Source organism: Bufo gargarizans, chromosome 5, assembly GCF_014858855.1.
Source record: "Bufo gargarizans isolate SCDJY-AF-19 chromosome 5, ASM1485885v1, whole genome shotgun sequence".
NCBI lineage: Eukaryota > Metazoa > Chordata > Amphibia > Anura > Bufonidae > Bufo > Bufo gargarizans.
This window is the reverse complement of record NC_058084.1, coordinates 210,988,357-211,000,886: the sequence shown is the minus strand read 5'-3', so window position 1 is coordinate 211,000,886 and position 12,530 is coordinate 210,988,357. Positions and strand designations below refer to the sequence as shown.

Here is a 12,530-nt window from a genome sequence, read left to right as displayed (position 1 = left end):
CGGCTGCTGCTTCATGCTATTTAGTTGTGTTACTGTTTCATTAAGCAGTTTGCCCCCATGACACCTGCCCCTCCCCATATCCTGTCCTATCTCATCCTCATGGGGCCCCTGCTGTCTCCTTTCCTCCCTCATGTATCCAGAGCTCCTGTTTCACCCTCCTATCTCCTGTTGCTGCCCTGCACAGACCTCCTGCCCCTTCTTGTATGAATTCCCCTCAGAGCCCCTTCCACCTACTTGCTGTGTCCACCCCTCCTGTCCATCCAGGGCCCCTGTCTCACTCCTCTGCCTCTCATTATGGTGGCATCTGAACCGCATTCACCATAAGGACCTTCTAACATCACAGGGTCATGTGACTGTGCCCCCAACCCCGTACTGTGCCGCTTTATACCCTGCATTGTGCCCTCTTACCATACCCTGTGCAGTGCCCATAGTCATTCCCTGTACTGTGCCCTCTTATACCCTTTTATCCAGTCACTGTATGGTGGTTTTATCATTGTATGGCGGTGTTATTACTATATGGCGGTGGTATCCAATAACTGCATGGCCATAACTGTATCCCTTTCCCTGCCCACGCCATCCTTTTTTAGACCTGGCATGAGCGGGAAAAGATACAGATTGCGGTGCTAAGGACCTTTGTGCCACAATCTGTGTCAGAAATACGCCTAAGGCTACTTTCACACCTGCGTTTAGGTGCGGATTCGTCTGGTATCTGCACAGACGGATCCGCACCTATAATGCAAACGCTTACATCCGTTCAGAACGGATACGTTTGCATGATAATGCAAACGGATCCGTTTAGACTTTACATTGAAAGTCAATGGGGGACGGATCCGTTTGAAAATTGAGCCATATTGTGTCAACTTCAAACAGATCCGTCCCCATTGACTTACATTGTAAGTCTGGACGGATCCGTTTGCCTCCGCACGGCCAGGCGCACATCCGAACGCTGCAAGCAGCGTTCAGGTGTCTGCCTGCTGAGCGGAGCGGAGGACAGACGGTGCCAGACTGATGCATTCTGAGCGGATCCGCATCCACTCAGAATGCATTAGGGCTGGACGAATCCGTTCGGGGCCGCTTGTGAGAGCCTTCAAACGGAACTCACAAGCGGAGCCCCGAACGCAAGTGTGAAAGTAGCCTTACATAGACGTATTTCTATGTAATAAATGACCCCCTAATTGTATTATTATTCGGGGGAGGGCTAATATCTTTATATTATATAGATTCTAGTGTATTATACTGTGCCCTGTATTTCCCAGTAGAAAATGATCCTTGGGAAGCACAGTCCTCACCCCTGACCACCAGGACCAGGTAGCGCTCTGTCAGTACATGGCGGCCTCCCTCTCCGCCACGCTGCTCCGCTGTGTACTGGGGCTTATTCTGACACTAGGGCTGGGTTCACATCCCATTTGTGCCATCCATTTAATGTATACCAAAAATGTATGCGTTACCAGATGCCTCAGACTGATGCCGTACAGTGGTGTCCGTTCACCATACAATCCTCAGACTGATGCCGTACAGTGGCGTCCGTTCACCATACAGTTCCATTGTAAAAAAAACATATACGTTAACGTATGCATTTTTTACTTGACTCTGCAGGATACAAAAACGTGGAGCGCTGCACATGACCACCAGAGCCCCCATTAAATATAATAGCCCCTCGTGCCCCCTCCATACAGTATAACCCCCAGTGTGGGGGCGACTGGGGGTCATTATTCTGCATGGAGGGTCACTGTGGGGTCATTATACTGTGAGGGCCCTTTACATAGTATAATGACCCTCAGTGTCCCCCATTTAGTATAATGACCCCCAGAGCCCCCTCCATACAGTATTCCCCCAGTGTGGGGGCTACTGGGGGTCATTATTCTGAATGGGGGCGACTGGGGGTTATTATTCTGAATGCAGGGCCACAGGTGGTCATAATACAGTGGGGGGGGGGGGGGAATTGGGGGTTCATTATACTGTGTGAAGGGCCACTAGTAGTCATTATACTGTGTGAAGGGCCACTAGTAGTCATTATACTGTATAGGGGCCACTGGGGGTCATTATACTGTGTGGGAGCCACAGGGGGACATGTCAATGTAAAAAAATGCCTCACGGGGGCCCACTGGGATTTATCGCCCAAGGGCCCACATGAACCTGGAGCCGGCCCTGATTTTCATGTACCAATCCACAAAGACTTCCAGAAGTTCCCGAAGTTAGCAGTTCAGATAAATTCCTGTTTGATGCACCTACAATTTTATGCACTGCCATTTGGGATTGCTGTCGCTCCGAGAGTCTTCACAAAAATCACATCAGACAAGGAGACGGCATCTTTATCCCGTACTTGGACGATTTTTTGCGGGTGGCAGAATCCAAAGAAAAGGTACAAAATTTCCTATTTCATGCCCAGGGAATTGTTGAAAAGCTGGGTTGGGTAATCAACTGGGAAAAATCTTCTCCTCTCCCTACAAGACAAAAGGTTTTTGGGGGAATCTTATTAGATTCTGTGGCTGAGAAGTAATTTCTTCCCAGGCAGAAAATTGAAAAGATTTTTTCTTTAATTCAGGAAGTTTCCTCGGTTCCCTTTATTACTATTAGGAAAGGGATAGCTCTGTTGGGTCTTTTTACCGCCGCTTTCCCTGCGGTTCCATGGGGTCAGCTGCATTCCAGGAGGTTGCAATTAGAATTGTTAAATACCTGGGTTGGTACTCAGTTAGACCTGGATAGTAAAATTAGATTGTCTAATGAGGTAATCTCATCCTTAGGTTGGTGGTTACAGGAAGATAATGTTTCCAGAGGTTATAATTGGAGCCCCCAGTGTCAGTAGTAATAACCACAGATGCTAGCTCTTATGTTTGGGGGGTGCACATGGGCAGTCTAGATTTCCAGGGGTCCTGGGAACCATAGGTTCAAGCTAGATCCTCAAATTACAAAGAAACCCTGGCGGTTTTTAGGGCCCTTCAGTCCTTAGCCCCTTCTATCCAGGGTAAAGATGTAAGAATTTTGTCCGATAATACTACTACAGTATTCCTGATCAACAGACAAGGAACTACCAGATGTCCAGTTCTAATGTCGTTGTCTTTTCAGTTTTTCTCCCTGGCAGAATCGCAGCTAAATTCAATATCAGCGACCAACTTAAAAGGAGATCTGAATTCCAGGGCGGTGGACTATCTCAGCAGATATCTGATTTGCAAGGAGAGTGGCAGTTAAATCCAGAAGTGTTCCGGAAGATTTTGGCCTTATGGGGCAAGCCTCAGGCGGATCTCTTCGCAACAAGGATAAACATACAGGTCAGCAATTTCTACTCCCTATCAACATGCAGACAGGCCTCTAGCAGTGGACGCTCTATTTCAGAGTTGGGATTGGGACCTAGCGCATGCCTTCTTCCCGCTGGCACGTCTTCCCAGGGTAATCAAGAAGATAAAGAAAGAGAGAGCAAGAGTCATCCTGGTGGCTCCCTTCTGGTCGTGGAGAGCCTGGTTCTCCTGTCTGAGGGTCATGTCTCTGGGAGATCCCTGGGTCCTTCTGGGGCTTCCAAATCTACTCATGCAGGGCCCAATATGTCATCCAGAGGTACGAAATCTCCATTTGACTGCTTGGCCTTTGAGAGGCTGACCTTAAGGGCTAAAGGGTTTTCTGATGCGGTTATCTCCACCTTACAAGCTAGTAGAAAAGATGTGATGTCTAAAATTTACTTTAGAATCTGGGGAAAATTATTTTCTAGGATAAATCTTGCTTCCCTTGACCTAGACAGACTTAACATGGCGGACATCCTGGACTTTCTGCAGAAAGGTCTGGAGAAGGTATTGAAAGGGGCCACTCTCAAAGTTCATGTATCAGCTTTAGGGGCGTTTGGCCAGAAGATCGCTGATCATCCCTGGATTAACAGATTCCTTAAGTCCGTCAAGAGACTGCAATTATCCGTACCAATGTGTGCTCCATCTTGGGACTTATTGTTCTCCAGTCCTTCTGTATAGTTCCCTTTGAGTCTTTATATGATATACCCCTCAAAGTGCTGGATCAGAAAACTGCCCTGTTAGTTGCAATAACATCAGCACGTAGGGTAGGGTAGTTAGCAGCCTTATCCGTTAGGGAACCCTATACCCAATTTTTAGAGGACAGAATTATCCTTAAGCCAGACCCAGCATTTATACCCAAAGTGGTCGACACCTTCCATATGTCCCAGGAGATGTTGCTGCCCTCTTTCTGTGCTGATCCCTCTTCTGAGGGAGAAAGGAAATGGCATATGTTGGATGTGTTCTGGAGTACATAGACAGGACTAAAGACTTCAGGAGATCTGATAGACTCTTTATTCAAGTGTTGGGGCTGAATAAAGGAGATAAAGTGAGGGGAGATACCATCGCTAGATGGGTTAGGCAGGGTATTTCTGCTGCTTATGTTTCTGCAGCTTTATCTCCCCCGGATAATCTGAAAGCCCAATTAACACGGGCGGTGGCATCTTCCTGGGCAGAAAGGAAAGGTGCCTCCATTGATCAGATTTGTAAGGCGGCTACTTGGTCATCTCTGCACACTTTTTTCATCACTATAGACTTGATGTGAGCTCTTTTTCTTCCTTAACTTTTGGGTGTAAGGTGCTTCAGGCAATGGTCCCACCCTAATTTTCTTCTCTTGTATTCTCTCTGATGGTGCTGTCGTGACATGGGGGAAAGCAGGTAATTACTCACCGGTAATTCTGTTTCCTCATGGTCACAACAGCACCATGGCTTCCCACCCTTCGATCTTGGTTGTAACAAGTGGTTTCACGGGGTGTTGCATAAAAAAAAAGTTTTGCTATGTTTTTGTCTTGCTAAAGTTGTATTATTTCAGATGTTAACTACCTGGAAGGCTTCCTAGATCTCTGTAATTCACTGATGTTAGGAGTAAAGTTCTTTTGTACTCTAGGTTTCCTGTCCCTAGGGGAAGAGTCCATTTCTCTGGTGGTGCTGTTATGACCATGAGGAAACAGAATTACCGGTGAGTAATTACCGGCTTTTTTATGGCTTTCACCACGTAGGGCAAGTAACCTGATTCTCTTATAGATCAGGTCATTAAGGACATAGCAATACAGCTTTTATTTTTATTTTTTTAACCTATTGCGGCCCAAATATATAGAGTCTGCAATAAACGGGGCACCGTCCGTGTGCATTCCGCATCACGGATACAGACTTATTCACTTGAATGGGTCCGCAAATCCAGAGATGCGGTGCGGAACGGAAGCACGGAACGGAACCCCACATGAGCTTCCGTTGCACAAAAACATAGAACTTGTTCTATCTTTTTGCAGAATGGACAGATCGCGGACCCATTCAAGTAAAAGGGTCCGCGATCCGCAAGCGGCTGCCCCATGGTTGGTGCACGTGCATAGCGGACCGGAATTTGTGGTCGTGTGAACAAGCCCTAATTCTCCTATGGCAAGGCCTGGCAGGCTTCAGTAAATGACAAGCCTGGAAGCTTTTGTAACCCCTGGTTGCCATGGCAATCATTGTGATCATGCAATTGCACCGCAGAGGTTCAATAGGGAAGAGAGGGAGCTCCTTCCCTCTGTAAACCCCATGGATACTATAGTAGCTACTGTCCACAGCATCTAAGGGGTTAAATGCCCAGGATCGGTGCCAGCACCAATCTCAGCCATAACAGCAGGGTTTCAGTTGTATGTTAAATTATTTTTTTTTTGTAAGTTTACATTTATTTTTACTCTATTTAGACATAAAAAAAACTATTCATATGTGGTGTCATTGTAATTGCAGGGGTTAGTTTTGCTGCAAAGAAAATGCCGTGGGAACAAAAACTGTAAAACTGTGGAGGAATTGCATTTTTTTTCCAATTCCACCACATTAGGAATTTTTTTCCCCACTTCCCACTACATTTTATGCCATATTAAATGGTGGCATTAGAAAGTACATCAGAGTTTTGAGTAGAGGTGGCTCACTCCCTGAACAATGAGTAGGATGGGTGCACCTACAAAAAAGATTTCACCCAATCTTCAAAATGGTAACAATATAGAAAAAAGTAGTAGGGCACACCTACAGTTGGGTACACATGGGAGATTTATTATACATTTATTCGTACAACGGTATATAATATCGCATAAAAACAAATTAAACAAATATTAGCATGCGGTTACTGTGTAAATAAAAAAGTAAAATCGCTTAAAAAAAGTGCAAAATGTCACTGGGTAGAATAATCCTAAAATAGAGAAGTCTTTTTACTGAGTATTTCTCCAAGTTATGGATATTAGTATCGCAAGTTTAATTCCTCAGTCCACATGGAGTGAAGTTCCCAGAGCAGTTTCAATACAATGGAAGGGTAATTTTGTTACTTATATTTCCTTTACTTGATTCACTTTCTGTGTGTATATCGGTTAAACATTTGTTTGTCTACTCACATTTGTACTGGCTGTGTTGCGGTTTATCGTGGCGTCCCACGTATAGTCTGCTTGCAGTCAGCGGTATTATTTCCAGAGTGTGAATCCAGGGATCCTCGGTAGTGAATTGCAGGGGTGCCGTGGATAAAGATCTGTATGTGAGAAACACTGCCAGGTGCTTGAATCAAGCTGCAGGTTTGTAGGCACTTCGGCAATCAGGCTTTGCTTTCTCCACTGATGAAGGAGTCGCAGCCAACTCCGAAACGCGTTTGGTGAGAGAGGACCCCATAAGACTGGATATGCAGCTTTGAACATTGAAGCGCTTTAAACCAACTACCAGGAGAGGGATCGGTATTAAAAAGAATTGGCACGAGAAAGCAAAGCCTGATTGCCGGAGTGAGTACAAACCTGCAGCTTGATTCAAGCACCTGGCAGTGTTTCTCACATACAGATCTTTATCCACGGCACCCCTGCAATTCACTACCGAGGATCCCTGGATTCACACTCTGGAAATAATACCGCTGACTGCAAGCAGACTATACGTGGGACGCCACGATAAACCGCACACAGCCAGTACAAGTGTGAGTAGACAAATAAATGTTTAACCGATATACACACAGAAAGTGAATCAAGTAAAGGAAATATAAGTAACAAAATTACCCTTCCATTGTATTGAAACTGCTCTGGGAACTTCACTCCATGTGGACTGAGGAATTAAACTTGCGATATTAATATCTACAACTTGGAGAAATACTCAGTAAAAAGACTTCTCTATTTTAGGATTATTCTACCCAGTGACATTTTGCACATTTTTTAAGCGATTTTACTTTTTTATTTACGCAGTAACCGCATGCTAATATTTGTTTAATTTGTTTTTATGCGATATTATATACCGTTGTATGAATAAATGTATAATAAATCTCCCATGTGTACCCAACTGTAGGTGTGCCCTACTACTTTTTTCTATTAGAAAGTACATGTCCCATAAAAAATAAGCCCTCATACAGCTATGTGAACAGAAAAATAAAAAAGTAATGACTAAAGATAGGGAAAGAAAAAGAAAAACCTAAAAAACCTCCGGTATTCTAAGGGTTAATAGTATTTGGTTTAAGTCTGACCCCTTGTGGTTGTTTTCTTGTAAGGCAGGTTCATATTTACTAACGCTGGGTTCACACCTGAGCGTTTTACAGCGCGTTCCTACGCGCTGTAAAACGCACAACAGGCAAGAACCAATGAATCCCTATGGGAATGGTTCTCACCTGGGCGTTTCACAGCGCGTACGATCGCGCTGTAAAACGCCCGACGCTCAAACAAGTGCTTGAGCTTTTTTTTGGGCGTTTGTCGCGCATTCCCGCACATAGAAATTCGGGAACGCGCGACAATATGTGAACGCCAGTCTCTGTATGCGCGATTGTAAACGCCCGTACAATCGCGCATACAGAGAGCTCGTTTCAGAACGCTCAGGTCTGAACCCAGCGTAAGACTTGTCTCATTGGTTTGTTTGCACATAAACATTTTTTGCAAATGACCAGAAAAAAAAATTGCAATGCTATCTCTTTCGATGTCAAAAATTGAGCAAGCTCCTCCTCAAAACAGATGGGGAAAAAAAGACCTTTATGCGCCTAATTCAGGCACAAAAAAAGGAGCACCAACATAAACAGTGATGGTTAGTTTGCATTGTTTGCCAGCGAACACATGCGGGCTGCCATCCTCACAAGTCCGGCGATGCACAGGTAAGCCCTTACCTGTGACTGTTGCGGGAGCCGGTCTAAAATCAAATGCGGTCACCGGGAGCAGTCAGTTCCGAGAACAGCCGCTGGGGGCCTTCATCGGGCTGTTCGCGGAACTGCCTGCTTCCGGTGACCGCATTTGATTTCAGACCGGCTCCCGGCACAGGCACAGGTAAGGGCTTACCTGTGCATCGCCGGACTTGTGAGTCAAGATGCGAACTGACCATCACTGAACATAAATACATCAGCAATAAGGTGCAAAACAAGCACAATTACAAAATTAGTCTCAAAATAGGAATTAGACAAACAAGGCGCAAATTCCTCCTAAACAAGCGCAGAATCAGTTGGTAAATAAGACTTAAAGGGAACCTGTCACCGGGATTTTGTGTATTGAGCTGAGGACATGGGTTGCTAAATGGCCGCTAGCACATCCGCAATACCCAGTCCCCATAGCTCTGTGTGCTTTTATAGTGTAAAAAAACTGACTTGATACATATGCAAATTACCCTGAGATGAGTCCTGTCCCTGACTCATCTCACATACAGGACTCATCTCAGGTTAATTTGCATATGTATCAAATCGTTTTTTTTACACAATAAAAGCACACAGAACTATGGGGACTGAGTTTTGCGGATCCGCTAGTGGCCATCTAGAAACCCATGTCCTCAGCTCTATACAGTTTGAAATATTTTTTTTACTCCTGAAAACAGACGCAGACACTATAATAAATGTGCCCCGATGGATCCATAAAAACTAAAGACACAACACGGATGACATCCGCGTTTGGGCAGTGGGTTTCATGGACCATTGGTAAAAGATGCTCTGGAAATTAGCTCTCCACCTAGCAGTGTCCATGGTATACAGATTACACACAGAAAGCAAAAAACGGACATGTGGACCAAACATGGATTCTTCACGGACATCTTCACAGATGACCACTGACCATCTTGTCAAGAATGTCATTAGGGACACGGACATGTGAAAGAGGCCTTAAAATGAAGTGTTAAAATAAATGTATTGATAAATATGTCACATTGTATAAATATGGAATAACCAAAAATGAAGTCCAAAATTGGAAACCACGACTGCTTTCTTTCAAAAATAGTGGCACCTCTGTTAATGGGCAATGCGTAGTATTGCAGCTCACTTCCATTGAAATGACTGGAGTGAGCTACAACAACAAGATGTGGACAGGTGTGGCACTGTTTTCAAATCAAGGCAGCCATAATCCCTTCCGCTTATTGAGGCACCTTAATAATTGACACAGTCACATGACAATTTATCTCTATGGGCTCAATATGACTGAAAGTTATTCAACACCTGGGATAGAAGACTAGCAGCAAGTGACATGACTAAAATTTTAAGTGGGGTTTTCAAGGCATCTATACTGATGACCTATCTTATGGATAGGTCATCAGTATCTAATCGGTGAGGTTTCGATACCCAGGACCCCCACCAATCAGCTGTTTGAGAAGGCACTGACGCTCGCAGCGGTGCTGTGGCCTATTCACAGTAGCGCCGCTGCCTTTTCGCAGCTTAGCCTTGGCCATGTGACATCACGTTCATCGGTCACATGGCGTAGAAACAGCTCAGCCCAAATGAAGTGAATGGGGATGAGCTGCGATACCAAGCACAGCCACTGAATCATGTACAACTCTGTTCTTGGTAAACTACAAGAGGGCCGCAGTGCTACTGCAAGCTCCGGTCCCTTCTCATACAAACTATATGCAAAGTCGCACATTACCCCCCTACAGAAGAACCTCCGTGAGCACTACAGGACACTCTTTTGTGCCAGTAACATCACTGGGCTCATTGCTAGGTGGAAGTCTCTGCTTAGAACAGTGATGAGAAGCCCGAAACGTCACCGACACAAAACAAACAGATCCTTGCGCTGCGCAATGCAGAGTGATAAGAGGGGGAATCAGAGAAACGAAAGAAAATGCTCCTATGCTCCACATATGTAGTCTATAAATAAAGAGCAGCTTATAACCAAAAATTGCCTTGAACCTGAACAACCCCTTTATTAAACTTTTTTTATTGCCTGAATTATGGACAGCCCCTTTAACAAGAGAAATGTTTTCAATAATGGGGAGTTTCTGAACAGACACTGTGAATGGCTGAAATTGTTTAAAAAAATAGTACATAAAAATATGGGGGGGGGGGGCAAGGTTCTACATTAATTACACTCAGTTCTAAATAAACCTCTTTCCAACATCCGCAGTACATGCACCGCAGATGTCAGGTCTTTCAAGATTTACACAGCAGACATCCAGGGCTAATGTCTGCAATTGGCGATAATGTCAAACACAGACATTTAACACCTCAGATGCCATAGTCAATTTTTACCATGGCATCTGAGGCGGCTTTCCTCAGGAGCGCTGTGCTCCCAGGGCTGGAACGGATCCCCAGCGTGGTGATCAGGGAAGCTGTTGGTTGTTTCTAATACCTTGCGTCTCTCTGAAAAAACCTATGGTATTAGAGCTGTAGTTCTTATGAAGGCCTGCAGGTGGCAGTGCTCCATACGAAAAGACTGAATTATTTGTAATATGCTGTGTAAAATCACAGCAGAATATGAGAAATGCAATCTAAAGACTGCATGTTGAAGATCTCTAGGGTGTTTTAAAAAGTAAAAAATAAATAAATTCAAAACAGTATTTAAAAATATTAAAAAAAATATTCAAATCTCTTCCTTTCACCATAATAAAAATAAACAATAAAAATTAAGATCACATGACCTGTTGCATCCTAAAATGCCTGTACTATCAAAATATAAATGTATTTATCCCGTTCATTGAATGCTGTACCAGAAAAAAATATCTAAATTGCTAATTTGCTGTTTTTTCATTGCTTCACTTCATAAAAAAAATTGAATAAAAAGAGATCAAAATGTTATACACCCCCCCAAAATATCAATGAAAACTACAAATCGCCTCTCAAAAAGCCCTCAATCAGTTCCGTAAATACAAATATAAAGAGGTTATCAATATGGCGATGAAAAGAGGGGGGAAAAATCCAAAGATTACATTTTTTTAAGCATTAAAACACTATAAATAAAAACTATATAAATGTGATATTGCTGTAATCGAACTGACCAGAAGAATGAAGGTAACAGGTTGCATTTTTTTTTTCCAATTACACCCCACTTGTAGTTTTTTTTCCCACTTCCCACTACATTGTATGCAATATAAAATGATGCTATGAGAAATTACAATTTGTCCTGCAAAAAACAAGCCCTCATACCGCTATGTAAACAGAAAAATGACTCTGGGATGGCACGGAGTAAAAAACGAAAAATCAAAAAACTGAAAATCGCTGCGTCAGGAAAGGGTTAAAAAAAACTATTAAACATATAAGCTATTGCAATACAGTAATAGGATCCCTTGGATCCCTTTACAATACTGCAAGAAGTAATTGCAGCACTTTAGCAAACTTAAATGGAAGAAAGTTATACATCATGATTGAAGCATGTAATTATCCACATATATAGGGTCGCCTTACCTTCTGGGATGTCAGTGACTATGGCTTCAGGAGCAATGCACACCCCACGATCATATACTGGCAGGTCATCACATGCCAGGTTCTCTGGCCAGCTGTGATTGTATCTTTTCATAATGGGTTCGCATCCATCCTTGGCTCTTTGGCACACCGACTTGCATGGCTTAATAGGATCATGAAGGAACTCCAGGGTGCAGATAGGTGCATACATGGCACAAAGGAAGAAGCTCAGTACAGGACTGCAGTTGATGTCCACCAGCTCCTGGTACTGTTCAATAGCCAGTATAGCATTCTCCTGGGTGCTATGGTGGAGGTGGTTGGGCATCCTGGTAATATTCCATGGCATCTCTTTACACATGGGGATTCTGACAGTCTCACAGGGCGCAGGATGGACTCCTGTGCCCAGCACTAGTAGACAGAGGGCAGCTACAAGCAGCATCATGATGGCAGAGGATATAGTGCACTTGCAGGCAGGTTGGTTTCTTGTAAAGCCAGGCTGCTTTCGGCAGTAGAATAGTAGCTGAGAAACTTCTTCCACACTGCACTGTAGATAGGTGTGTGCATTGTTCAAGTACCCACCTTTATAGCAGTGCCACCAGTGACGTGCTGCACATCTATTTCTTCCATGGCTGCAGAACTGACTCAATTACATCATCCTATTCCTTTAACCCCAGGAAGACATCATCACATTTAACATTATCTCCAAGTTCAGCTGCAGTCTCCTCCTCACAACTTTTCTGTTCTTCAACTCCTGCACTAAGGAAGTGAATTAATGTCTCTATCACCTGCTCCACATGTTGCTGAACAAAGCTAACAAAAATAAAACCATCCTATAATAGCAAAAAGAAAGGTCCAAGAAGATTAACTCTGAGGTCCTCATTTCCCTCCCTACACTCCAGGCAGGGAAACTGTTTGCAAAACCCTGTGATGCACCACTAGAGGGCGCTACAGCTGGTTTTATG

At 43.9% G+C, this 12,530-nt stretch overlaps 1 protein-coding gene across 1 annotated transcript in view; it reads right to left on the bottom strand.

The window, feature by feature from the left end:
• Positions 1–12,324, bottom strand: part of SFRP4 (secreted frizzled related protein 4) — a 70,710-nt gene extending 58,386 nt beyond the window's left edge. Inside the window, exon 1 of the mRNA XM_044293640.1 lies at positions 11,572–12,324. Coding sequence (XP_044149575.1) covers positions 11,572–12,010 — 439 coding nt within the window. The 5' untranslated portion in view covers positions 12,011–12,324. The remainder of the gene's footprint in view (positions 1–11,571) is intronic.
• Between the last annotated feature and the right edge of the window lie 206 nt (positions 12,325–12,530).